Source organism: Acinonyx jubatus, chromosome B4 (assembly GCF_027475565.1).
Source record: "Acinonyx jubatus isolate Ajub_Pintada_27869175 chromosome B4, VMU_Ajub_asm_v1.0, whole genome shotgun sequence".
NCBI lineage: Eukaryota > Metazoa > Chordata > Mammalia > Carnivora > Felidae > Acinonyx > Acinonyx jubatus.
The window spans coordinates 102,173,335-102,199,463 of NC_069387.1; the positions used below are offsets into that span (position 1 = coordinate 102,173,335).

Sequence of the window (26,129 nt, forward strand, 5' to 3'; positions counted from 1 at the left end):
TTTTTAGAAAATCTGGTCAACTTTCCTTGACTCTCTGAAATTATACCCTTTTATGTTAGCAATATTCTTGTTTATTTTTCTAAGAGATTTCGAAAAAGGCAACTGGGACAATCCAATGTCTCAATCCTGAGTTGTTGCAAACAATTAAGAGAAAATTTAAACTAGTTTTGCTCAAGCTGGGTCTCAACCTGGTTGTATCAACAAATGCCAGCTTCAGCTGATGTAAATATAAGAGGAATTCATGAAAAGGGAAGACTGACGAGCTCGATTCAGAAAAAAGTAGCCCCAAGAGAGAAGGGGCAGCGGTAAAAATTTAAGGAGAACCTACAAATTGGTAACTAGACTTGCTGACTTGAATTAATCTCCTAGATTGACATATTAGGAACACCTACGTGGCCAATTTTAGGTTACATGCCTAAAGCACCAGGCAGTGGAGAAAGAGATGTCTTTTCCTCTTTTGATTTCATAGTAGGAATTCCAAGATAGTAAGAGGGAAGTTCAAATGCTGGGCAGCCCAACACAGAACAAAACAAAATACTGCCACAAAGATACTGTTGGATACTTTGTATTGGGTGTAAGTGGGAACTCTATTTTCAGAATGAATTAAACAGAGACAGAGCTCACACTGAGCCTGAAGAGAGAAAGAACTCCATTAGCAAATGACCTTGTTACTCATCTGAAGCCATGTTTTATTCGAAGAGAATGAAATTTCCCGATAACCTGTTATACTCTTTGTTTTATTGTAGGTTTACATTTTCAGCTTTTAGATGAGGTTTTGTCTATGATTAAAATCTTATTCCTATGATTTGGGCATATTGTCACAGTTTCATTTTATTAATTTAAGGCCTAAGACACTGGTGAATCTTAATTAGTATACAGATTAGGAAGCTTATTTGTATATTACACAGTATTATCTATGCCAATATTGAATTTGATTCATAACCAAACATCAGAGTCAACAGGAAGGCTTTAGGAGCACCTGGGCCACCTAAGACTTTAGTTGGCTAAATATCTAACTTCAGCTCCGGTCATGATCTCACAGTATGTGAGTTCTAGCCCCGTGTTGGGCTCTGTGCTGACAGCTCAGAGCCTGGAGCCTGCTTTGGATTCTGTGTCTCCTGCTCTCTCTGCGTTTCCCCGCTTGCACACTCTCTTTCTCTCAGAAATAAATAAAAACATTAAAAAAACTAAAGAAAAACTAAGAGAAAGCCTTAGAGAATCATAAAATAAGAAGAGTTAAGTAATTTGCTCATTTTCTTTTTTTTTTTTTGGTCAATTGTATGTATGAGTGTATATGATAAACATACATTTTGCCTAGAAGCATTTCTGCTAACCCATCTTGATTTTCTAATATGGAGTCTGGACTCTTAGACCCTTTTGAGGTTTGTACTGGTTCATTGGTTTCAGTTTAGCCTGACATCAAAGTACTTAAAAGGCCTGTTTCTCTCACCTGCTGACAGCTTCTGATTCCCCAGGCTTTTCTTCTCTAAAGTACTAAAGGAAGAAGTGTTAGGAAAGAGGGAGGCATTGTGCTTGACTTTGATTACCTGCTCCTGGTTCCCTGTGGCCTTTATTTTATTAAGTAGAGAAGACAGAGGAAGAAAGATTTAATGGTAATGCCATTGAGCACAAACAAAGAGAAGTGGCTTTGTACTTTAACTTGTTTTAACCTCCCCCATCTCGTTTCTACTGGGAGTTTCTGGCTATGTAAAACTTGATTAAGTTAGTTAGCATTTCTTATTTAATTAGCGGACAGACAAATGTTAGACTAAATTGTTTCAGTGACATAAAAGATCTGAATGATTCAGAAGTAGAGCTTTTCTGAAACTTTCATTTTTTATGTAGATCTGATAGTTCATACAACCCTTTATTAAGATTTTTGTATAGTGATTTGAACCTTGTTCAAGATCCATTCTTTATTCATTCAACAAGTATTGACTTTGTATGCCAAACCCTGTTAGGAACAAAGGATACAAGCTAAATGCACCATTCCATAACTTTAAGGAGCTAAGAAACCCATATAAACACAATCAAGGTGATGTTCGAGGGTAGTAGTATATTCTGTGGAAACACATGGGAAAACATGCAGTTCAGCCAACCGTTAATATGGCATAGAAAGACTTTCTGGAAGAATCAGTGCCTAAAATTGCCAAACCACCAAAAGTGGGAAGGGAAGTGGTGGACAGGAGAGTCCTGTAGACAGAGAAAATAGCACCTCCAGAGATCTTCAGGGCAGGGAGATCCTAGCACCTCCGCAGTGGCTTTGGCAGAAAGCACAAGTGGTTGGGGGATGGGACTCCCATGAGCCAGACTCTCGAGAACTCTGAGTGTGGCACTACAGATTTGTTCTTAATTCTGAGAGCATGGAAAGAAAAAAAGCAAAAGCCGCTCCCCGCTGTGACCTGTGCTTCTGCATGATTGCCTCCGGTGACCTACTCCCCAGCCCCACTGCATCCCACACCGCAGCCCCCTGCCTCATGGAGCCAACTGTCAGCTTGCTCCACTCCCAACTTAGAGGCTTTGTACTTACCTACCTTCTGCTGGAAATAGTTTTCTTCCAGATATCTTATGGTTCATAGGACCTGGGTATTACTTTCTCAATGAGATTTTCCCTGGCCGTATTGAACACAAATGTTCCCATGTGCACATCACTTCGGATCTTCCTTTTCCACTTTCTTTTTAATTTTGCCACTTATTACTCAGTACCTTTGTTTATATTTTACTTGTCTGTCTTCTTTAGTGCTGGGTCCTCTTCTAGAATGTGCTTTCCATCAGGGAAGGAAGGGGAAGGGGTTTTTGTTCTGTTCACCGAATAGTGCCTGGTACATAGCAAACATGTTCAATGATGAAGGAATGAATGAAACTGTATTTGAAATTTTTAAATGACTCTAACTTCCTTTATTGTGGGAACTTCTTACCTTTGAATTGGATCAGTAATATAACTTGAACTTCTTTCTAGGCAAATTCTGACCTCTTACTATCTCTGAAGAATTGTAGCCTATTTACATTTGGCTTGGAAGTTCAAGATGAATATTTCCTCTTTGAATTTTCCACACTTACACCCAGGTCTGCATTCCAGGAGAAATGTATATGTTTATTGTGCCCTTCTCTTGGTAGCTCTTTTCTTCTCTTTACAAAGTTTTTAAATGTTTATTTACATTTGAAAGAGAGAGAGAGAGAGAGAGAGACCATGCACGAGTGGGGGAGGGGCAGAGGGAGAGGGAGACACAGAATCCGAAGCAGGCTCCAGGCTCCAAGCTGTCAGCACAGAGCCTGATGTGGGGCTCAAACTCACAGACTGTGAGATCATGACCTGAGCCGAAGTCGGACGCTTAACTGACTGCACCACCCAGGCGTCCCTAGCTCTTTTCAAGTTAGTGGTTATATTAAACCTCAGCAAAGTAAAGGGGTGTGTATGAGAGTTTTTGTTTGTATTTGGCTGTATATGTTATATACCGTATTCATCATTTTAAGAAATTCCTACTTTAATTTTTTTGAGTTTGTTTTCTCTATCTCCAATTTCATTTTGAATTACCTCTGAGTTTGCTTTATTTTTTTATTTTTATTTTTGGCATTCAAACAATTGTGAATTTTTATTTATTTGCTAAATAAAAACGTGACCACTAGAAATTTTCATGAATATATATATATATATATATATATATATATATATATATATATATATACATACACAGGGAGAATTGAGGAAGCCCAGAGTGTGCCAAATTTTCTTGATTTAATTGAAACTGAAAGTGTCGATGATCTCCACTGAAGGCAATTGTTTGAAATATGATTACAGTGGTTGTAATTATGAAGTTTGAGTAATTTGGAGGAGAAAATTACTCTGAAATCAAGGGTCATGTCCCACGAGAAGTCCTTTCTCCAGCTCTGCCCTTTAAGGTGCTCTTTTCAAAGTGTGATTTCCAACTTCCGGAAGTATGTCAGGGTATGATAATCTGATATTTCTTTGTCACATCATCATCATTTTCTTAAGCAAGAACTGGAAATGCAAAAATGCGCCGAACCTGCAGAAATTCAGCCCTGCCAGCACTTGCCTTGTTGAGGGGAAAGAATGCAACAGGGCGCGTGCACAGTTTTCGTTCTTTAAGCTTCTTAAATAAGCAATAAGAACTTCAGTTGTACTGCAGTCGGCTCTGCTAAAAAGTACGTCTCTGTAAGGTGAATTACCTTTTCCGTGCTTGATGCTGGAATCATCATTCCGTGAATGATGCTGGTTTGAGGTTGAACTTCATTCACAGTGTTTTGTGTAGATTTTTTCCTCGCATGCCACTTTGTCAACTTTTAATGAAATGTAATATACATTCAGATGAGTACACAGAACCGTGTTGGATTTTTCACAAAGAGAACACACCCTCATAACCAGATCAGGTGACAGAAGATCTCCACCCCCAGAAGCACATACCATGCCTCATGTTAGTCATTTCTCATTCAGCCTTTATGGGATTATCATGCAGACGTTGATACACCATCCATGATGACATTTCCTTGTTTTTGAACTTTGTATAAATTGAATAATAGGATGCACTCATTTGTGTCTGGCTTTTTTTTACTCAACTTTTTGTTCATGAGATTCTTTCGTGTAATAGTTTTCCAGACTGGTTGTACCTATTTACCATTCCCCCTTGCAGTGTATGAGAATGCTAGTTGTCAATAGTTGGCATTGAGAATCCCAAGTCTTTTTTTTTTCTTTTTTTAGTTATTTAACGTTTATCCATTTTTGAGAGAGAGAGAGAGAGAGAGAGAGAGAGAGAGAGAGAGAGCAGGGTAGGGGGAGAAAGAGGTGGGGAGACACAGAATCCAGAACAGGCTCCAGGCTCTGACCTGTTAGCACAGAGCCTGATGCAGGGCTCACACCCACATACTGCGAGATCATGACCTGAGCTGAAGTCAGACACCTAACCAATTGAGCCACCCAGGCGCCCCCCCTGGGCGCCTTTTAATCTGGGCCTTTCGGGTGAATGTGTGGTGGTATCACATTGTGATACTTTTCCCTAATGACTGCTGAAACTGAGCTCCTTCACCCGTGCTTATTGGCCATTTGTTTCACTTTTCTGGAGTGCTCATTTGGATCTTTTGCCCATTCATTCTCCTATTGGATTGTTGTTACCTTGTTAGCAAGTTGCAGGAACTTTCTCACAATTTAAAGCGAACATCTTTTCAATATCTGAAAACCTCAAGAAAAAAATGATGAAGATCCTTTAGCGCAAGTGTTGATGAGTTAAGTGCCTTTCAGAATCTAAAGCTAAGAAAATATTCTCCCCTGTTTTAAAAATCGTTAATGATAAAGTCTACACAGTGCTATTTTGACTGGTCATTCTTTGCAAGGATATTTAGAAGTGAACGCCTTCTGATAGAATACCTTAAAACAGGAAGCGTTTTTCCACTGTTTAAGGCTGTAAATGATCTATTGAACATGATATTATGTTAAATGAATGTTAAAGAGTTCTAGTTATGTTGATTTTTGAGTGGTCTGGTTAAGTCTTATTTTCCCATAAGCCTTAATTTTTGTGAGCTATTTTGGGGGCACCTGGGTGGCTCAGTCAGCTAAGCATCTGACTTCTGCTCAGGTCATGATCTCGTGGTTTGTGCGTTCGAGCCCTGTGTCAGGTTCTGGGCTGACAGCTCAGAGCCTGGAGCCTGCTTCAGATTTTGTGTCTCCCTTTCTTTCTGCCCCTCCCTCACTCACACCCTGTCTTTCTCTCTCTCTCAAAAATAAATAAACATTAAAAAATTTAAAAACAATTGTGAGCTATTTTGTATAATGCAATGTTGTAATATATGTTTTAGTAGACGCTTGTATTTCATGTGAAGTTGTACGTGAGTAGGCACCAACTACTGATTTACATTTTTATCAAAATTGTAGCTAAAAGTTTGTTTTGAATAACTTCTCAACTTAATAAAATTTGTTAGATTAGATTCTAAGAATATTCCATGTAAATAAAATAAATATTATACCAATTTGATAGATAATATAGGAATTAATTAAATGAGAAAACAACATTTTAGTATCTCCTAGCTTCCTTTTTCCATGTTTAGAGTCATGTATTCAAAATACAAATGTCCAAATTAAATTTTTACATCAACCAAAATAACAATGCAACCATTCCCTTTGAATTTTCTCAGCAGACTTTTTGAGATTGTTTGATGTGTAACCTCACTTCTTTTCACTTCCCTCTACAACAGAAACTATTTCACCATGATTTGAAGTCCAGAACACTTTATTTGTACCTTTCTCCATGTATGGGTTTATTTTTGCTTTTTACATTACTTATTAGTATATCTACTTATTAGCGTATTTCTTGGCTAAAGTAATACCCCTTGAAGATAGAGTTAATATTTTATTTATGTATTTGTTTTTAGACCAACACAATGTCTAATACAGACCTCATAGCATACTCTCATATTATATAGAAAGAATAGTAACTCATCCATTGAAAAGTAAAGAAAAATGTAATCCTTGTCTGAGAGAAATAATTATTTCCAAAAATATCACTTGTTTCCTCCACATTGTGAGTTTCTTTTTACACTGGGAAATTTTTATTTTTTAATATGGTGAGAAATTTCCTTGTTTTAGTGCATTGCCTGACTGTGAAGGTTTATATCCTGCCTCAGCTAAAACTCTGCTTATAACATTTACCTTACTTGGCTTTCTCGCAAGCCTGAAGAAATTCTGGTTCATGGCTTTTATTCTTACATTTGCTTAACTGATTATTTTTATCATTCATTGATAGATTCTTAATAGATGATTTGTATTATCTTCAGAGTGGCTAAACTCTGACTTTTAGAAAGTCAACTCAACAAAATCAGTAGACTGTTTTGAATTCATTTTTTTTAAAATGAATTAATTTATTTATTAAAACATACTTTTAGGGCACCTGATCTATATGGCACTACTGTGGGCATCATAGACTGCAGTAGTGAATATTATAATCTTTTCCCATAGGGAAGTTGCATTCTAATTAGGGAGCTACATTATGAATAAAAAGATAATACACCATAAATGAAAAATTATACCATATAAGTAAAGAAAAATATGCTACAGAGTGACTTGGGCTGCCATTTTAGATGTATGTCAGAGAAAATTACTTGTCATCGAGGAGATGACCCAGTGACACAAACCCAAATGCAGGCTGGGAGACAACCATGTTCAGGTGAAACAGAGGCCCCAGAACAAGAACAGACTTGGACCACCATGGGGCACCCGGAGGCCCACCATGAGAAGAGAGTGGAAGAAGGTGAGGTTGTGGGAGCCTCCGGGAGTCAGATTCCATAGGACCTTGCACACCATTAGAAAGACTGTATTTTATTCTAAGTATGATGGAAAGCTCCATCACTTTGATTTCTCCAAAGAGGAAGCTGTGGTGGGCAAGATTGGAAGTCAAGAGATGACAAATGGTCCAAGAGAGAAATAAATAGGTCCCCTTTAGCCTAAAATCTCCTTAACGATAGCAACAGTTGCTTGCATGGGCACTTAAAGGATACCACCACTTTGTGCCTTGGGGAAACTATTCCATGTGCATATCTTTACTTAGGATCTCTGGCTATACCTACTAGGCTTGAAACAAGTCTGATTCGAACTTTTATAAAGCAGCCACTTGTAAATTCCCTGCTTGCTCCCCATTTTTCAGGGTGGTTTTATATAGCATACTAAGGGAAGGTTTCTGAATATTTTTCAAGTAGAATCCTTGGAAAAGAAGACTGTTTTCTCAGATACTATAATTGGTTTTTCAATTAGTTATATTTTCTGTGATTGATTAGACCAGGGTTTGCAGGGTGACATCACTGCAGCTTGAAAACAGGCTTCCTCATGTCTTCTCTTTCATATAATTTTCTTTGACATGGCCCTGAAATTGCCCATAATTATTATCTTTTTGCTATAATTTGGACACCAGCTCTATCTTTCTCATACAAACATTATTTTCTTTAGATGGACACACTTGCTGCTTGTGAAGCAAGTGCTAATTTGCTCTATAGAACATAGTGTTTGGTCAGTTTCACCTAATGTTTATATTTGTGTCCTGGGCATTTGATCATGAAACTATACTAACCCACAGACTGCTTGTGAATGAAGATTTTGTGGGATGAATACATAAAAAAATCTATAAAATTCTTTTTTATTATTTATATGAGCATGTTTTCATTTTATAATTTTAAAATTTAAAGTTTTTACCTTTGTCAAAATAAGCACGTGTTACATATAAACCAAATACATGTGTATACTATTTTATATAACAAATATCTGTTACTGTATTTTCTTATGTTGGTATTACTATTTATTCATATTATTTTTCCCTGGACTCTGAATTGCTTTGCTTTAAGGACTATGTCTTCCTCTTTTGCATCTGACTTGCAAACTTGACTTTAGTATACATAGCTGATACTGTATAAATTGAATCAATAACAGGGCACTCATATGTTAGAATGGTTTTAAATTAGTACCAAAATAATGATTAATTCATATAGTCTCTAGTGGGAAGAAACAAATAATGTTGTATCTAAATGAATACGTGTATTCATTTTGTTTCTTCAGGCTTCCTTCAAAGCTCAGTTATCATCATGCTAGCGGAGGGGCATGGCCTGACCATGATCGCATAGCATAGGTCCTGCCCTTAACTCAGACTAAAAACCAAATTTGGTGGTATGTGAGTGATAAAATGATTAAATTGTTTACAAATTAAAACACACCTTTAAGAAGGTGCAAAAATGAATATGGATTGGGTGAATTACACATGATTTAACTTTCCTTTAACTATATAGTTGAGAAACTATAAATTATACAAGATATATGTTAAATATTTTCTCTTTGGATAGCGATAGAAATTATAAATTTACATTCAGATATCTATGGTAGGATAAGACTATAACATTAAACAAAAAGAATATAGAATTTCTTTCTCTTTGATAATTTTACATCTGAAGGTCAATAAAAGCAAGGCGAGCCCTGAAATAGCAATCATCACATCCCCCTTTGTGTTGAAGCTTCATAGCACTTTATTTGAGTGATTATGAACTTTCAGGTGACTGGGATTTCTAGATTTTTCCTCTGTTTGCTGCTGCTCACCCTTCTTTTCAAAATGATTGTATTGTGTCTGAAGTAAGACCTAAGTATTCTGTTCTAGGTCTCCCATATTAAACTAATTCTAGATTTAATATTAGTAAGAAATACTTTTGAATGAAATATTATCACATATGTTCATATTAAACCAATGTCCATTCTTGCAATGAGTTATTATTTTGTTTTCCATATGCATATTTATTAGAAATCTCACCAGAAATGAATGTTTTCCCCTGTTTTCATTCATATATATAAATATATATGTAAAATTTCATATATGTATATCATTTATATCGATATAATTTCATACATGCATATCATTTACATAATTTACAATGTAAACTTTTACTGGAGCGGCATTTAGCCCTGGAAAACTACTGAAAAATAGATTTTCTCTGTTGATCACATATAGCTTTTTTTCTCTAGAGCAACTCTGGTGTGGTTAGCACAGTATCAAAACATTGAATGGCTACAGGAAGCCAGTTTAAGAAGGCCAGATGGGCGCCATCTAGTGGTTGTACACACCTGCTGCAGCCTAATTTACTGAAGGTTGTCTTCGTTCAGGGAAGTGGTTCACAATTCAGATGCTGGAGCCAAGTAGATAACATAAGTGGGAGAAGTGGGTGGGAAAAAAATTCATTATCAGTATATATCACACCTTAATGGGTATAGAACTATGGTTTAAGCATATGATATAAAATAAACAAGATGTAGAAGAATACATTTTAAACTCAGGATTGAAAGAAAAATTAATTCTCTGTAAATAATACCCCCAGGAATGGTGAGCTCAACCTAGTAGCTGATCATCAGGTTCAGTTGATAGTTGTTATTCAAGAACACAGGCTCGGTGTTGCTAGACTTGACAGTTTTTCAGGAGAACCTGGAAAACTGGATTTGTATATGAAACATTCTAATTTAATATGTTGGCTCATTTTTTTGAAGCTGTGACATGACTCCAACTTAAATACTTCTTGGGGTCGCATTGGGTCATTTTGAGATCTTTTTTTCAAAAACTTTTTTGAATTCATTGATTTCATTTCTTTCAAAGGACAGAAAAGTTTTGGGGGACATCTTTCAGCAACATTGAGAAGTGAGACTAGAATATAAAGTTACTGAATAACTACTAGATTGGGTGTTGGTTGAAGGTTATTTTTATTCAACAATAGGCACTATTCAAGATGCTGAAGTTATAGCTGTAAATAGGACAGACTTCTCATTGGTCTCTCCTAGTGCTGTAGCTTAAATGGGATACCCAGTAATGTGATCACAGAGCATGGTACTTTTCTGCATGGATTGCACACTGAGGATTTGGATAGAACCTTCCAGTGTTTATTTTGGTCTTTAGCTCCAGAAAGAATTAGAGTTCATGATTATATCACTTTGGTGTATCTTTCTCATAACTTGATGCTGGGCAGCTTTGAGTTCTTAAAAAATAGCACTAAATTATACCATACAAATAGGAGAGAATAAAACTCTAAGATAGCTGTTTGTTACTTTCTGTCTTTCACCAGAGCCCTTAATTTTGACCACATCTTTCCCCCTCTGCACAGAGGAAGGGAATAAAGAGAAAAAGGAAGAATGATCAGGATCCCAAATCCTTTCAAATTGTTGAAAAAGTAGGAAAGGCGGAATAAAATGAAAGGATCCATATAAATAGCCCTGCGGCCCAATTCCTTGTCACAGGTCTCCTCTGTTCATTATCTTGAGCAGCCACATCCAAAGGCAAGCCAAAGTCCTTCCAGTTGCCCACTGGACCCCTACAGTCCTTTCGTTAGCTCTCTGACCTCATCTACGACCACTTTCTCACTTGTTCTTTCTGTTCCAGCTCCCTAGTCTCCTTGCTTTTCCTCCATCACATCACAAATGATCTCCCTCACACCTCTGTGCTGGTGTTCTCTTTGTCTGAAATAGTATACTCCACTCATTCTTAACTTTTACATTCCTTGCTAAAGTGCTACTTTCTGAATGAGGTTTACCCTCACCTTCCCACTGAGAATTACATTTTCTGTATTCTCAGTCCCTCCATTTTGTCCTGCCCTCCCCCCCAATAGTACTGACTACCTTTTCACATAATAGATCACTTACTAATTATGTTTATTGTATTTCTTCTGCTAAACCATAAGAGATCTTTGTCCTGTTTTGTTTACTGGTGTATCAGAAAATAATGTCTGCCATATACAGGTGCTCAATATACATTTTTTAAGTGAAAGAATGTTGAACTTCTTTTTCATAGGTCTGGGCGTTTTTTTCATAACCTGTTTTAATTTCCAAAACACATGTTAAAATTTAAGCAAAGTTTGTATGTTTGGTCTCAATGTACAGGGCAGTCACTTTGTATAGATAATTAGTATAAAAAACTTCAAAGAAAAAATAATTGGCTCGAAGCAATAGAAAGGGCAAAGAATATGAGGTCAAAATATTTGTGATGGTATCCTGGCTGTATTTACTACCTCTCGGCTTCTGAGTTAGCTGTTTATTATATCTGAGTCTCAGCTACCTTATATTTAAAATAAGAATAATAATAACAGAATCTATCTTACTTACCTTATAAGTAGATGATATGTTTTCTTTCCTAACATGTTCTTGTCTCTTTTAATAGTTAACCCAATGTATGTCTAAATTTGCCATTATTTTACTTTTCTGTTCACTTGACAGATTTGCCCTTTAGAATAAAAGCTCCATGGGGATATATCTGTGTGTTTGTTTTTCATCATTATGTTCCTAACTCTAAACACAGTGTCTGGTACATCATAGTTGCTCAGTAAATATGTTGCTGAATTAATAATTAAGCAAATTTAGGCCATAGAGTTCATGTGGCATAATAATAATAAGTTGGTTCATAGTCAATTATTGTCATACTGTTTGTTATGACTGTTATTACTCTCACTGTCTAAGCTCACATCATCATCAAATATGTGTTACTCAGCCTTCTTTAATCCACTACCAAGAGGATGATCAACTTCTTGTGTTACTGTCTTAACTTAGAAGTCTAGTGAAATAACACAGAAAACACTTTGCTGATGTAATGATTTTGTTGTAGGTCTCTAAGCTCGCTGGTGTTTTGGTCAAGCATGGTGTCAAAAAAGGTGACACTGTGGTTATCTACATGCCCATGATACCGCAGGCGATGTATACCATGCTGGCATGTGCAAGAATAGGAGCCATCCACAGTCTCATATTTGGGGGATTTGCATCCAAAGAACTAAGTAGTCGTATTGACCATGCAAAGGTAAGTGCTTTATTTGGAGAAATCAAGTAGTAGCTATGTGTAGTACAGCCATAGTTATCTGTGAAGGAACCATCTGGAAGTGCTCTGTACTTACGAGATTCCCCTTTCCAATGAGATGCTTAAAGTATATATATATATATATATATATATATATATATATATATATATATATACATACCCCTAGGTTTGCATTTCACTGTGTGTGTGTGTATATATATACATACATATACACACACATACATACATATATATACATACATACATATATATACATATATACATATATACATATATATACATACATACATATATATACATATATACATATATACATATATACATATACATATATACATATACATACATATATATACATATATATACATACATATATATATATATATATATATACACACACACACACACACACACACACACACACACACCACACACCAAATTTTATTTTGGGGTCAGTTTTATGTGAAAAACATCTTGCTAGATGCTGTGAGGGATATAAAATAGAAGATTAGGTATATACTTTTCAAGTTAGCTTGCCATGTATATGGGTATATAAGACATACAGGGAAAATAACTAATAACCAATTTATTCACTTACCATATATTTATTAACTTCCCACAATATGCCAGGTACTGTCCTTAAATCCGGATAATGAGTCATACTTATCAAATGGATGGAATGCATATTAAAGTTTTATAATTTACACACGTCCAGGAATGGTGGTATACCACCACACAGTGGTTAAGAGGGGTGCCAGTAGGGGTGGAGTTACATCTTCAAATGGGGGTACTAGGATAACAAGCTTGATTAGGCTATTGTGAAATGATGATTGAGATATTACATTGAAAGCATTTAACACAGTACCTGGTATATAGTACTCATTTAAAAAAAGGTTAGCTATCGTCCCTCTATGAGTCAGAAAACTTTATTCTGGCAAGTTACCAGAAAGTAAATGTTTTAGGCATTGTGGTTTACAAGTGGCTGCAGCAAGTACTCAGCTGTGGTGTTGTAGAACACAAGCAGCCTTAGACACTACATAAGCAGAGGGCATGACAGTGTTCCAATGAAGCTTTGCAGAAACATGCTGTGGGCAGAGTTCGGCTCTCAACTGTCATTTGTAGACCCCTGACTTAGAGGAAGGAGTGATTTCTTTTAGTTGGGGTGGCTGAAGAAGACTTCCTAGAGGTGAGATTTGGGTTAGATCTTGGCCAAGATTCAGCTAGTTGAAGAGAATGATGTCAGGGGATCCAAAAGAAGAAAAAAAGACTATGAGTCCAGCATTCGAGAGGAAAGGGTAAAATTCATTTGGAGGACACTGAAGAGACTGAGGAGCCCAGAGAGGGAGAGATGGTGAGCTTGCAAAGTCAGTTTTTGTCTGAACTGGGTGCTGTAGACCTTGACCTGTCAACGTTTTTGAGCAGGTGGGTGTCTTGTTGTAGGCAATGCTAAGAGGAGGAAGGTCTTGCAAATAACATGAATGGGGGAGAGGGGAGGGTGGAAGAAGACATTTTGGCACGTGATCTGTTTGTGAAGTGATGGGTAATGTGCAGCAGAGTAATAGCAGTGGGAAGATTAAGGAAGGAAGGTCGTTATGGGAGTAAGAGATGGTTGGCTTTCAGAGTTCCATAAATCCGAGATGAGACATTCCTAACAAGGGAACTAATATCTGATATTAGTGCGAGATAGACAGTGAGGGTTTGCATATCTGACTTCATCTTGTAATAGATCAGTTATTAGAACTAGGAAGCTGGCTTGTGGACTAACTAGATAGATTTTTTCCCCTCTCTTTTTTAAACTTGTTGAGTTAGTGCTTATGAAGGTAAATCTAGGGGGAAATATCAGTCAGTCACTGACCTGGAAACCAGTGGGCATTTGGGGGCTTCTCCAACGAAGCTATAGACTCCAGTTTTTTAACTAAAGAAATCCTTAACACCATTTGGATAAAAGAATGAGATATATTATTTCCTTTTTAAAAAATTTATATGATGTGGGGAAATTTAGATACATAAAAATAAGGATTTATAAAATGTTTACTATATCACTTGCTAAGTTTTCATTACACACACACACACACACACACATACACACACACACACACAACCTTGCTAAGCAGCTTAGGCAATGAGTGTATATTCCTATGGGCAAGACCTTTGAGCAGGTCAAATTAAAGGTGAGAACATAGAGATATATATCTGAGATAGTTGGATAGAATTACTCAGGAATGATTGAAATCAGGAATGATTTTGATGTCAGGATTTTCAAATAAACTGGCTCAAGAAAAAGCTTTATGTTACCGGCTGACGATGGGAAGAATGTACAGTACCCTAACAAGTCAGTCTAGACTAAATAGAGCCTCCAATAAAAGGCCGTTAATAGAAATTTAGAAAGGATTCTTTTTCAAGATGAAGGTTCTAATTTTGAGTTTATTAAATTATTCAAGTTTTGATATATTCTCTATATATTTTTAATTTGATATGGAACTTACTTTCATTTATTCTGAATTCTAATCTTAGGAAATATTGCCTGGAGTTATTTTTGTGAGTATTACAGATAGTAAAATGTGAATTCTATTCAAATGCTGGATCTTTAAAAATATAATAAAAGGAAACAAGACTTATTTTTGTTTTCTTTCCTTTGTGTGTGTGTGTGTCTTTTAAAAGGTAGCTTGATATAGTGGGAAGAGACAGGTTCTGTAATCAGACAAAACTGGCCCTCTTTCTGATTCCACTACTTGTAACCTGGGGCAAGCTATGTAACTGCACTGAGCCTCAGCTCCATGAATATTAAATGATATTCAAAAAGCAGACAGTAATGATATATGCATATACTTGGTATAATATAAACCTTCCCTAGATGAAATGTATTGTAACTAGAAATCAGAATTCAGGAATAGATGCACTGTCTTGGATTGATTATCTGTCTCTTGAATAATTTATTAGCTGCCTCCTTTGCTTTGGATTTCTTGGTGAAGAAACAGTGTACTTAAAAGAATAAAGACATGTTTGTTTCTGCAAATTAATGAGAATTTTGGTTCAGTTCCAAAAACATTTGAGAGCTTACCGTATGGCAAGCAAGCATTGTACCAGGCATAGAAGACAAAGAGATAAATGGGATCCAGATTTGGCTTCAGAGAGCTTCCTGTGTAGTGTGTGGCTGAGGGAACATTTGACTATAGTAGGGCATCTGAGGCCTGCCCAGAATGGAGATTAACCCTAACTTCTTAAGCTTTCAGGGACTCCTTTTGGCTACATCTCTGTATATCTTGAAGGAGACTAGAAAGTTGTCAGGTAAAGAGAAGTTACCAAGTGTATCTTAAGGAGTAGGTTCAGGCTTGTGGGGCTTGAAGATTAAATCATTTGGGGGCCCTTTTAAGAAAAATACAACAAAATTACAAATATAGTATTTGGCAATGAGAAAAGAATCGCGAAAGAAAAATCAGAGATTCGAGCCCTTTTTTCTGTGGTCACATTTAAGGAGAGATGCTGACATTTAAAAATGTAGTAATGCTTCCTGATAGCAATTGGCTGGCTCTCCCCACCTGAGAAATACTACAAGGTCACAATAACCAGCGGGTACAAAGGTCTCAGTAAGTGAGGGGCCCCTAGGTTTGCATTTCACTGGTTCAGGGCAAGTCTATCTGGTTTCATGAATTCTTTGGATAGTATTTTTTATTTAAAAAAAATTTTAATGTTTATTTTTGAGGGTTGGGGGGAGAGGGGCAGAGGAGAAGGGGACAGAAGATCCCAAGTGGGCTCTGCGCTGATAGCCTGATGCGGGGCTTCAACTCATGACCCTGAGATCATGACCTGAGCCAAAGTCAGAGGCTTAACTAGGTGAACCACCAGGTGCCCCTGGGAAGTATTTTTTAACTGCTCATACTCACTAGCCCAAAGCCTCACTGAACTTGTAGTTTCAAACAGGTTAGATCTGTGTGGAATTCGTTAGGTCTACAACATTTACAAATGAATTTTTTGTTTTCAAGCCATTTATTCAATAGAGAACAGAATCATTAAAACATTTCTTTAGAAATGTCAAATTGCCAATCTGCACCTAAAATATTGGGATTACCTTAATTGGTGTTGTTAAACTTTCTCAATTACTGTCATTTTTTCCATTGTAGCCCAAGGTGGTTGTTACAGCATCCTTTGGGATTGAACCCGGACGGAGAGTAGAATACATACCACTTCTAGAAGAAGCACTGAGACTAGGACAACACAAACCAGATCATGTTCTCATTTATAATCGTCCAAATATGGTAATCTGAATATTGAATTTGGTTCTTGCATATGGTGATGCACTAAGGATTATTCTAGTGTTGACCTTATGAAATACTTGATTTATAGACCATTTAATATACTTCCTGAATGTCACAATTTTGGCAAAAAAATAAAAACTGAAAAAGGTATGAATGATGTTTTCTGTCTTTATGGAAAAAAACTAGCTTAGGAACGCCTGGGTGGCTCAGCCAATTGGGCATTTGAGTTCGGCTCAGATCTCACAGGTCCTGTGTTCAAGCCCCACGTTGGACTCTGTGCTGACAGCTCAGAGCCTGGAACTTGCTTCAGATTCTGTGTCTCTCTCTCTCTCTGCCCCTCCCCTGCTTGCACTGTCTCTTTCTCTGTCACTCAAAAATAAATAAACATTAAAAAAAATTTTAAAAACTGGATTAAAACATTAAGATTGAAATACATATAGTAATAATATGTCATGTTGATGAATTGGATTCTCTGCAGAATCTATTGTGGTGCCATATATTAATTTAAATTATAACAATAATGGTAATTTTAACAAACACTGGCTGCTTACCATATGATTTTTGATATTCTGGTAATGAATGGTTTTTAAAAAATCTTTCTGACAACTTTGTGAGCCAGGTGATAGCATTATTCCTATTTTATGGAAGAGAAATAAAGTGAACAGCAATAAAATAACTTGCCCAGCTGGTGTCAGAGTCATGATCTGAACACATGCATTCTGACTACGTGCTTGATCCCCCAGCTATCCTGCCTCGTGGAGAGGTATGATTATTTGTATATAAAATTTGTCTTTCAATAACTTTAGAGAAGGCATTTAGTCTAGAAATAAAAACTATGTTCAAGAAAACAAAATATGAATATTCTAAGCACATAAATTATTATGTGATCCATGAAGGAAGAAAAAGCAGTATAATACAGAAAATGAATATATTTTACAGTGCTTTTCCTAGTAAATTTGATCTAATGATCACCTTATTTCTATATCCAAGCAAGTGTCAGCAATTTATAGTAGAACCATCTTGGGTTCCTAGCAGTTTAAAATTTTTTGCAGAAGAAAAATTATAAGAGTGCAAAGAATCACGTAATGTTATGGAACTCTTGAGAGGTTATCTGCAGAAAATGCTTAAATGACAGTATACAAGAAGAGAAAGCATTAAAGCTATGTCCCTTTGGTTACCACCTAGCAATTCCCATTACCACATTAAATTCCTGTGTAAAGTTTTAGTAGTCTGTGGTTATGAACCGCGTCCCTCAATGATTTTAATATTCTTACTGTCTCAAAGAATTTTGAGTTTCTTTCAGATGCCCTCAAGCATATTTTTTAAAAAAAAGGCCTGTTGCTGTTAAGTTAAGGAATACAAAGTTAGCAATAAAAGAGGCTTGGGGTATGAGGAGGTTAGAGGAGAGGTAGGAACACATACACATACACACAGGTGTTTCTGTGAGTATGTGTGTGCTAATCGTGTATGTGTGGGACATTCACACATACAGAAAGTCATGAATTTGTAAAGAATTTATGCTATGCCCAAAGCTAAGTACTTTCAAATACTTCTTATTTAATTCTCACAAACGAATGAAGTAGGTGCTATTACTGGTCCCATTTTGCGAATGAAGAAACTGAGTTATGGAGAGGTCATAGCTCAAAGTCACAGCCAATAATTGAGGCCACAATTTGAACTTGGTTTGATGACTTTTACCCAACAAGATATATGCTATTTCTTTTACTTGTTCATATGTTTACATATTCAGTAAACACACTGAATATGGGTATGCAAGTTTCTTATTCAGATTTTTCTAATGCACATCTCTTCTCTTTCCTGCTAATAGGTACAGACCCACTGCTCCATCCCTCCCTCCCAAAATGGCATACTTTCCCTTTTTCTTGAGGCTCTTCCCTCTATTTTGACTTATCTTTATTTTATTTTTAAAGTTTATTTCTTTATTGCGAGAGTGAGAGAGCACGTGCATACAAGCAGGGGAGGAGCAGAGAGAGGGAAAAGGAGAGAGAGAGAGAGTCCCAAGCAGGCTCTACATTGTCAACATGGACCCTGATTGGGGTTCCATCTCACAAACCCTGAGATCATGACCTGAGCTGAAATCAAGGGTCAGACGCCTAACCGACTGAGCCACCCAGGTACCCCAACTTGTCTTTATTTTAGATGAGGGCTTTGGATGTCTCCTGTCCTTTATAGTAGGCCTGCTGTTTAGTTAGTAATTAAGCTCAATGGACTGGATTTGCTTTCAGCTTAGACACACAAATTATGAGGCTCGGCGGTGTGTCTCATTAATCAGGATTGCGTTTTTGCCAAAGGAGGTAAAAACCTGGCTGCCACTCCTAAGCCTCAAGCAGGCAACGACAAAATCAAAGGAATATCACATCAGTCAACTCTGGTGCTCTGCCAATATTATTCTTTAGGAACGATAACAGGACACATCTATAGAAGTAAATGGACAGATGTAGAAGCTAATGCTGATTTTCCCTCTCTTCCTTTTGTCAAATCTTCTTTACATACGCCTGTAGAGGATTTTCTTAGCCTGAAGAAAAACCATTCATTCAAGTCCTCATTGTGTTCATCTGTAAAAAATTTTGTGATCCTCCAATTGACATTTTTCATTATAGGGTGTGATAATTTTTTTATGGGTCTGTGATTGTAATGTCAGAGGCTTGGTAATTTGAAATTTGTTGTGTTTATCTGATTCATAAAAACAAGTGGAAATATACAACTGGGTTACAGTTAACTATTTTTATTTATCTCTGGTGCATTCCAGCTCCATCAGAGTGAGGCTGGAGAAGACAATTGGGCCTTAAACTTCATCTTCATGAAGTTCTGTTCTGATGGTTATCTATTATTATTTATTCACAGAGGCATTTTATTTGTGACATATTTAAGTGTTATTTTGTAAATGTACTCATTTAAATACATGATCATTTTTTACAACCCCAATTAGTATATTAAGGACCCTGAAGAATGGAAGTGGCCTGGCTTTTCTAAATCCCTCAGAGTCTCTGGGCTTCACCCAGGGATCACCTGGATGAAATGAATGGGTACATACATTTTAGGTGGTGGGTCTTACTAACCCTCACTGAGGAATGTGTAGCCTATACTAGTAAATTCCCCAAATGTAAACTTTCTGGTGTGTCATCTGGAGCTTAGTTAACATTTCAGAAAATAATTAGATATGTACTGAGTCTTAATTCTATTTACATAGCTGTGACCCTCCATTAGAATAATTTTCCCATAAGCCACTTCCCTACTCTTTATCTATCTGGCTTATTTCATTGGCACCATCTTAAATAAAGAGGTCTAATTCTTTTTAAGGTGTCTCTGACTAAGTCATGACTATTATCATAAGGTTTATAACACAGAGCTCAGTTCTAGGAACGAAAAAGAAAACAAACATGTCTGCCATATTAATCAATGACTTGTGGGAAAAATTGGGTAGCATTCTAGATATGTCACATACACTCATTAGTTTTCAAAATAAATTTTGTTCTTGAAAAAGCAAAAATAGATTTCTCCTCCACCCTTGAAAATGATTTAATGTTTCCTCATTTGGGAAGATGGCCTCAGTGTTAGTGCTAAGTTGCCCTTATATAAAGAAAAATTTTAATGGGTTAGTTGATACTGTATTATGAAGACTTTAGTTCCAAAGTAAAAGAAGAAAAGTTATAAAAATAGAAACTGGTTTATAAAGTTAATGGTGTATGTATGTTTATGGAAAACATGAACCTCTGTTCGTTAAGCTCTGACTGTTGATGAAAACATGACTGCATCACATTGAATTTCTTACATATTTCCTTAGATGTGAATAAAACATGTTCTTTTGTTGAAGCCAACATCAAACTGTTGGACTTTTTAGGAATATTTATTTTAAGTCATGACCTTGAAATATATAGTCTTAAATCTGCTAGTTAGTGCTACATAGGCCTAGATTTCCAATCGTATGCTCAGACTAATACAGATTTAGCCAGTCTGCATTGTTCTCCTGACTTAACCTCCTCTGTTCAGTGCATATTCCTGTATACTTTCTGTGCAGGAGACCGTTCCCTTGGCTCCAGGTCGTGACCTTGATTGGGATGAAGAGATGGCCAAAGCACAGTCACATGATTGTGTTCCTGTTCTTTCAGAACATCCGCTGTATATTCTTTACACGTCTGGAACAACAGGGCTGCCGAAGGTATTTGCTCTCTTAAGAATAAGTATCTAGCGGCAGATTTCTTTTGCCCTGAGAATGTTTGATTACTGACTGAAAATGCAACTGTACCTGAAGGATTAGACTTGGGTACTTTGTACCTTAAACCTATGTTATGTTCAAATCTAGAAAAATATTAATTATATTTAATGTCAAATGCTTTGCCCCTATTTCTTCCGAAATTTTCACATACATAAGCAAGCTGCTATTGATTTAGTAACCTATTAAAATGAATAGGTATTTGATCAAACATCAGTTGGTTTAATACAATTTTATAAAACTATATTTTAAATTAAATAGTTTTATTTTCTAAATTAAGGTGTAACTTTTATAGAGTATGGAATTGATTTTTGATCTAGGGGAATTCAATTCTTTGTTATAAATGCAAGATTGAGAATTGGCCTAGACAGTTTGAACAACAGGCAATTTATCCAGAGTATTGAACTATGTGATTTGTAGCACTGAAGACACTCAAGGATTTTTAAATCTGCTTACCATGAAAGGTGTTTTCACAAAACAAAGTTAGAAGAATCAATATTTTTGCAGGTGTCAGATAAGAAATAAATATCACTTTTGTCTGTATCTCCAAATTATACTGTTTCTTCATACAACTTCATAAAGGCTTGCAATGTCATCTTCCTATTCATTTTTAATTTTTTTTAGTTTATTTATTTATTTTGAGGGAGAGAGAGAGAGAGAGTGGGAACAGGGAAGTGTCAGAGAAAGGGAGAGAGAGAGAATCCCAGGCAGGCTTGCACTGTCAGCATGGTGTCTGACATGGGGCTCGAACCCAGGAACTGTGAGATCATGACCTGAGCTGAAATCCAGAGTTGAAGGCTTAACTGACTGAACTACCCAGGTGCCCATATTAGGGAGTTCAGTAGTCACTGAATCCTAAAATTTTAGTGGGGGAAGGGGCTTTCACAATCACTCACATCCTGGAGGACAGTGGCCTCTTTATTAATAATTAGATTTCTGTAGCATCAGAGTTCTGAGAATGTAATTTGTTCATAATCATAAAATAGTGATTCCATTAGATTAGTTTTAAAAAGAAAAATTAAGATGTTCCACATCAAACTCACTTGCTTATAAAAAAGGAAATATTTGGTAGGGAGTATATTCTCTCTGAGGACAGAGACGATGTTTTATTACATTTTAGTCTACCATTGTGCTTTTTTTTTTAAGTTCATCTTTATTTATTTTTGAGAGAGAGATAGAGTGAGCAGGGGAGGGGCAGAGAGAAAGGGAGAGAGAATCCCAAGCAGGCTCTGCGTAGTCAGCCCAGAGCCCAGTTGTGGGGCTCGAACTCACGAACCGTGAGATCATGACTTGAGCTGAAATCAAGAATCAAGATGCTTAACCAACTGAGCCATTCAGGTGCCCCACTACCATTGTGCTTTGTATGTAGTTTGGTGCTTAATAAATTTTTGTTGCATGCATAAAAAAACAAATTTGTGTCATTGTGGAATCAATCCCTTATGATTTTTTTTCACAACTCTGGTCATCTGAAAAATAAATATTCCTTCATATTGATGACTTGTTCAAGCAGTCCAAATGATCTTCTGGACCCTAACTTTAACCTTCCACCTTTTGCAATTCTGCATTATGCACCAGCTGCATAGAGTCTAACTGGATGTGTGGCTGTAAAATAAAGTGGGATTCACCAAGTTATAATCTAATAGAAAAGTTCAACATGAAAGGGAATCCCTGACCCTGAAAACATAGTATAACCTAACCAAATAAAAAAGAACCCTCCAAAAATCACTTTAGCTCCTATTAGCCTGAAGGATTCTTATAAAAACAGTTGTGCCACTTCAAGATTTTAAGTTACCCTGAATTTCACTTGGTCTGGATGGGGATGTCTATGGCAGGAATGGAAGAGCTTGTTAGAGACTCAAACCTGACTCAGCCAGTGTGGTAGAGATGAAAGTAACATACAGAGCATCAAATCTGGAAAATGGCGGTTCCAAATAAGGAAGGATCCTAGCTTTTCCAGGTGTGGTTTGGGTCAGGAAGTTCTCTCCTGAAGATGCCGAAACTGAAGATCATTTGAAGTTTCAGTCATTCTCATTTACTTCCTTATGTACCATCCTAAAGATAATCTCCCTTCACTAAATTGGAGAAGGCTTTAATTGTGTGGAGGTCTCTATTTATGTCAAATTCAACTCCATTTAATATACGTGTATTGAGTGTTCATTCTGTGCTAAAAGATATGAGTGAACCACAGTCCCTTCAGTCTAATGGATTGAAATATTCATGAACACAGGTAGGCGAGGTCGACTGTTATCCCTACACTATTTCTCTCTCGGAAAAGATGAGATTGAATGGTATCTGAAGGATTCCATTCAACAAATTCAACAAATATTACTGAGCACCCAAGTATGTGTTTGGTTATCTTTTTAAAAGTTTAAAAGTTTATCTTCTATAGCCAGGACACAGGAACTAAACAAAGAGCTATTTAATATGTGGAAAGTGTTATGAAGAAAAAAATAAAGCAGGGTAATCGGACCGAGTGGTGGGAAAAGTGGGAGAGCTCTTCTATTAAACAGTGGTCAAAGAAAGCTCTTATAAGGTGGTGTTTGAAGGATAAATAAAACGTCTTCATAGAGTGGCATCCTAGAGATGAGGGCACTGTTGGCAGAGAGGGTCAGCACAAGCAAAGGCAGGAGTGTGCAAGAAAGTTTCCAGGATGGCTATTGCATGTGGTACTAATGAGGAGGATAAATGGTTAGATACATAGGCAAGGGCCAGACTCTTAACATTTAGCCAAGAAGTTTAGGCTATATTCTGTATGGAAGGGACAGAAGGCACTAATGCTTTTTAGGCAGGAGAGAAAAATATGAAGGAAGGTAAATCCTTGCAACATTCTGTTGGGAAAATAAGGAAGTACACACAATGGAGGCAAGGAGATTCGTTTCCAGGCTGTTTTAATTTAGGACTTTACTTAAGATAGCACATTTAATAAAGAGAAATCAGATCTGGTTCAAAGATAAGCGTGAGGCAGAGGACAGGTCCAAGACTCAAAACTGAGAACCCAGGCAGATGGTTTTGAGTATTTGCCAAATAGAAACACAGGATGTGGTTTGGGGCTGGGGGAAGCTGAGAGTTTTTGAACATACTGAGTATAATGCATCTTGGACCGAGTATGATGCATCCTCAGATGCATACTGAGTATGATGCAACATGGAGATGCCTAACCAGAAGTTGGAGATGGAGGTCTGGGCCCGAGAAGTGCATCTGGGTTGGGAGATAGACCTTTGTGGGTCATCAGCTCTGGTGTTTAAAGCATGGTGGTGAGTAGGTTTTGCAAAGTGGGACATGCAGAATGGCAAGAAAAGTAGTCATCTCTCAAGGTCCCTCAGAAATCCTTCCTTCATTCCTCTAGTGCATTTTAGAATTCCAGTTGCATTGAAATTATACATTGTCAACAAACCTTTATGTCACTTATTTTATTCTACCTTATGGATACCAGTTTTTATTTGCTTATCTTCATAATGTTGCATATTCTCAGAAGTCAGAATATATTTCATGTATCTTTGAATCCACTATGTCACTAACCTAAAAACTGGGCCATGGTAAATTCTCAGAAAATTTGTTAAATGATCTTTGACTTCTTGTTAGTTCCCAGACTCCTCTTTATTCAGAAGATTCTCATTTCACTTCTGGTAGGTATAATCAGGCTTAATGGGATCTGAAATTTTAATACTTGTATTTCTAGAATAGAAGTACAGGAAAGATGAGCACACATACATTCATGAAGGATTTAAATAATTTTAATGTCATCATACAATTTGTTCTCTCAATCTTTGGCCTTCATGAGGAAAAATAATGTTCTGGGCCCGTAAAAATATTCTGCTTAAAAATACTTTTCATAAGCACGTATAAGACACACATAAGGCAATCTGTTCTTTGGTTAGAAGTTGAAGATCTATTTAGGACATATTTGCATCTCTGCATCTGCCAGCCCTGGATTTGTCAGGTTGCTGTATGAGAGGTTAATCTGTAAATATTCTAGCAACCACAACTGAGCGACTTTGCATACATTTCTGCAGTGTTGTGGGCTTCTGTCCTGTTTAGTCTGGGTGACTGTATTCAAGATACTTCAAAGTACTGCACAGTGGAAGAATTCTGCATCTGGATGCAGGGGCGTCCTTTTGGGAAGGGGAGATTTAGTGATGATAATACTTCTCTGCTTCCAGCTTGGTATCATGAAGGGACAGTGATAATTACACACACACACACACACACACACACACACACACACACACACACAAAACAAAGTCCAGTGCCTAAACAGAAAAGGCGAACAAGAGAGTAGGGGGGAAAAAAGCCAAGGATTGAAAGGAAAGCATGTGAGGGCATGATGCTAAGTGAAAGAAGCCAGACACAGAGAGAGAAATACCATATGAATTCACTTCTATGTGGAATCTAAAAAACAAAACAAACCAGAAACAGACCTATGAATAAAGAGGACAATCTGATAGTTGGCAGAGGAGAGGGGCTGGAGAGATGGGCAAAATAGGGGAAGGGGATAAAGAGGTGCAATCTTAACAGCTAAAAAATGAAGAAAAAAAAAGACACAGAGATACAATGTACAAACTATAAGGAATATAGTTAATATGTAACAACTTTGTATGGTGATTGATAGAAAGTAGCTAGATTTATCATGGTGACCACTCCTAATGGATATAAATGTTGAATCACTATGTTGTACACCTGAAATAATAGAATATTGTATGTCAACCACACTTCAAGAAAAGAGGAAAGAAAGAAAAAGAGGGAGGGAGGGAGGGAGGGAGGGAGGAAGGAAGGAAGGAAGGAAGGAAGGAAGGAAGGGAAGGACAGGAAAGAAAGAGAAAGACATGACAAGAAGGTGGAAGGCCTTTTGTCCTGATGTGCATTTACACAATTTATGTCACTTTTATCCCACATGTTGGGTGACATTCATATTTCTTACCCTAGAACAAAAAATAGGAGAAATACGAATAAAAAGCAGTGAACTTTTTTTCTTATCTGTGGTACAATTCTTGCAGTTAAGACGCTGAACTTGCTATACCTTTGCCCCTTCTATCACAGTTGTTCAGATCGATAAAAAATTATATTGCTGCTAAAGTATTCTCCATAGAGGTTGCTTCAGAGTCATCTGAAAACCTGTAGCAACAGATTTCATGTTGGATGAACTAACCCAAAAGGAGCCGTTCCATTCCCACCAGTATGATTCACTCAGTTCTACAAGTTTCAGAGCTTTCTCCTGAACAAAGAAGATGGTTATATTTTTCTTACATGTGCTTATTCACTCAACCGTTCATGTATTGAATCGGTCAAGAAATGTATTACATGCCTACTCCATGGCAG

At 36.8% G+C, this 26,129-nt stretch overlaps 1 protein-coding gene across 1 annotated transcript in view; it reads left to right on the top strand.

The window, feature by feature from the left end:
• The window catches only part of ACSS3 (acyl-CoA synthetase short chain family member 3), a 152,094-nt gene that overhangs the window by 36,015 nt on the left and 89,950 nt on the right, over positions 1-26,129 (top strand). The window contains exons 3-5 of the mRNA XM_015063671.3: positions 12,117-12,305; positions 16,445-16,579; positions 20,619-20,759. Coding sequence (XP_014919157.2) covers positions 12,117-12,305; positions 16,445-16,579; positions 20,619-20,759 — 465 coding nt within the window. The remainder of the gene's footprint in view (positions 1-12,116; positions 12,306-16,444; positions 16,580-20,618; positions 20,760-26,129) is intronic.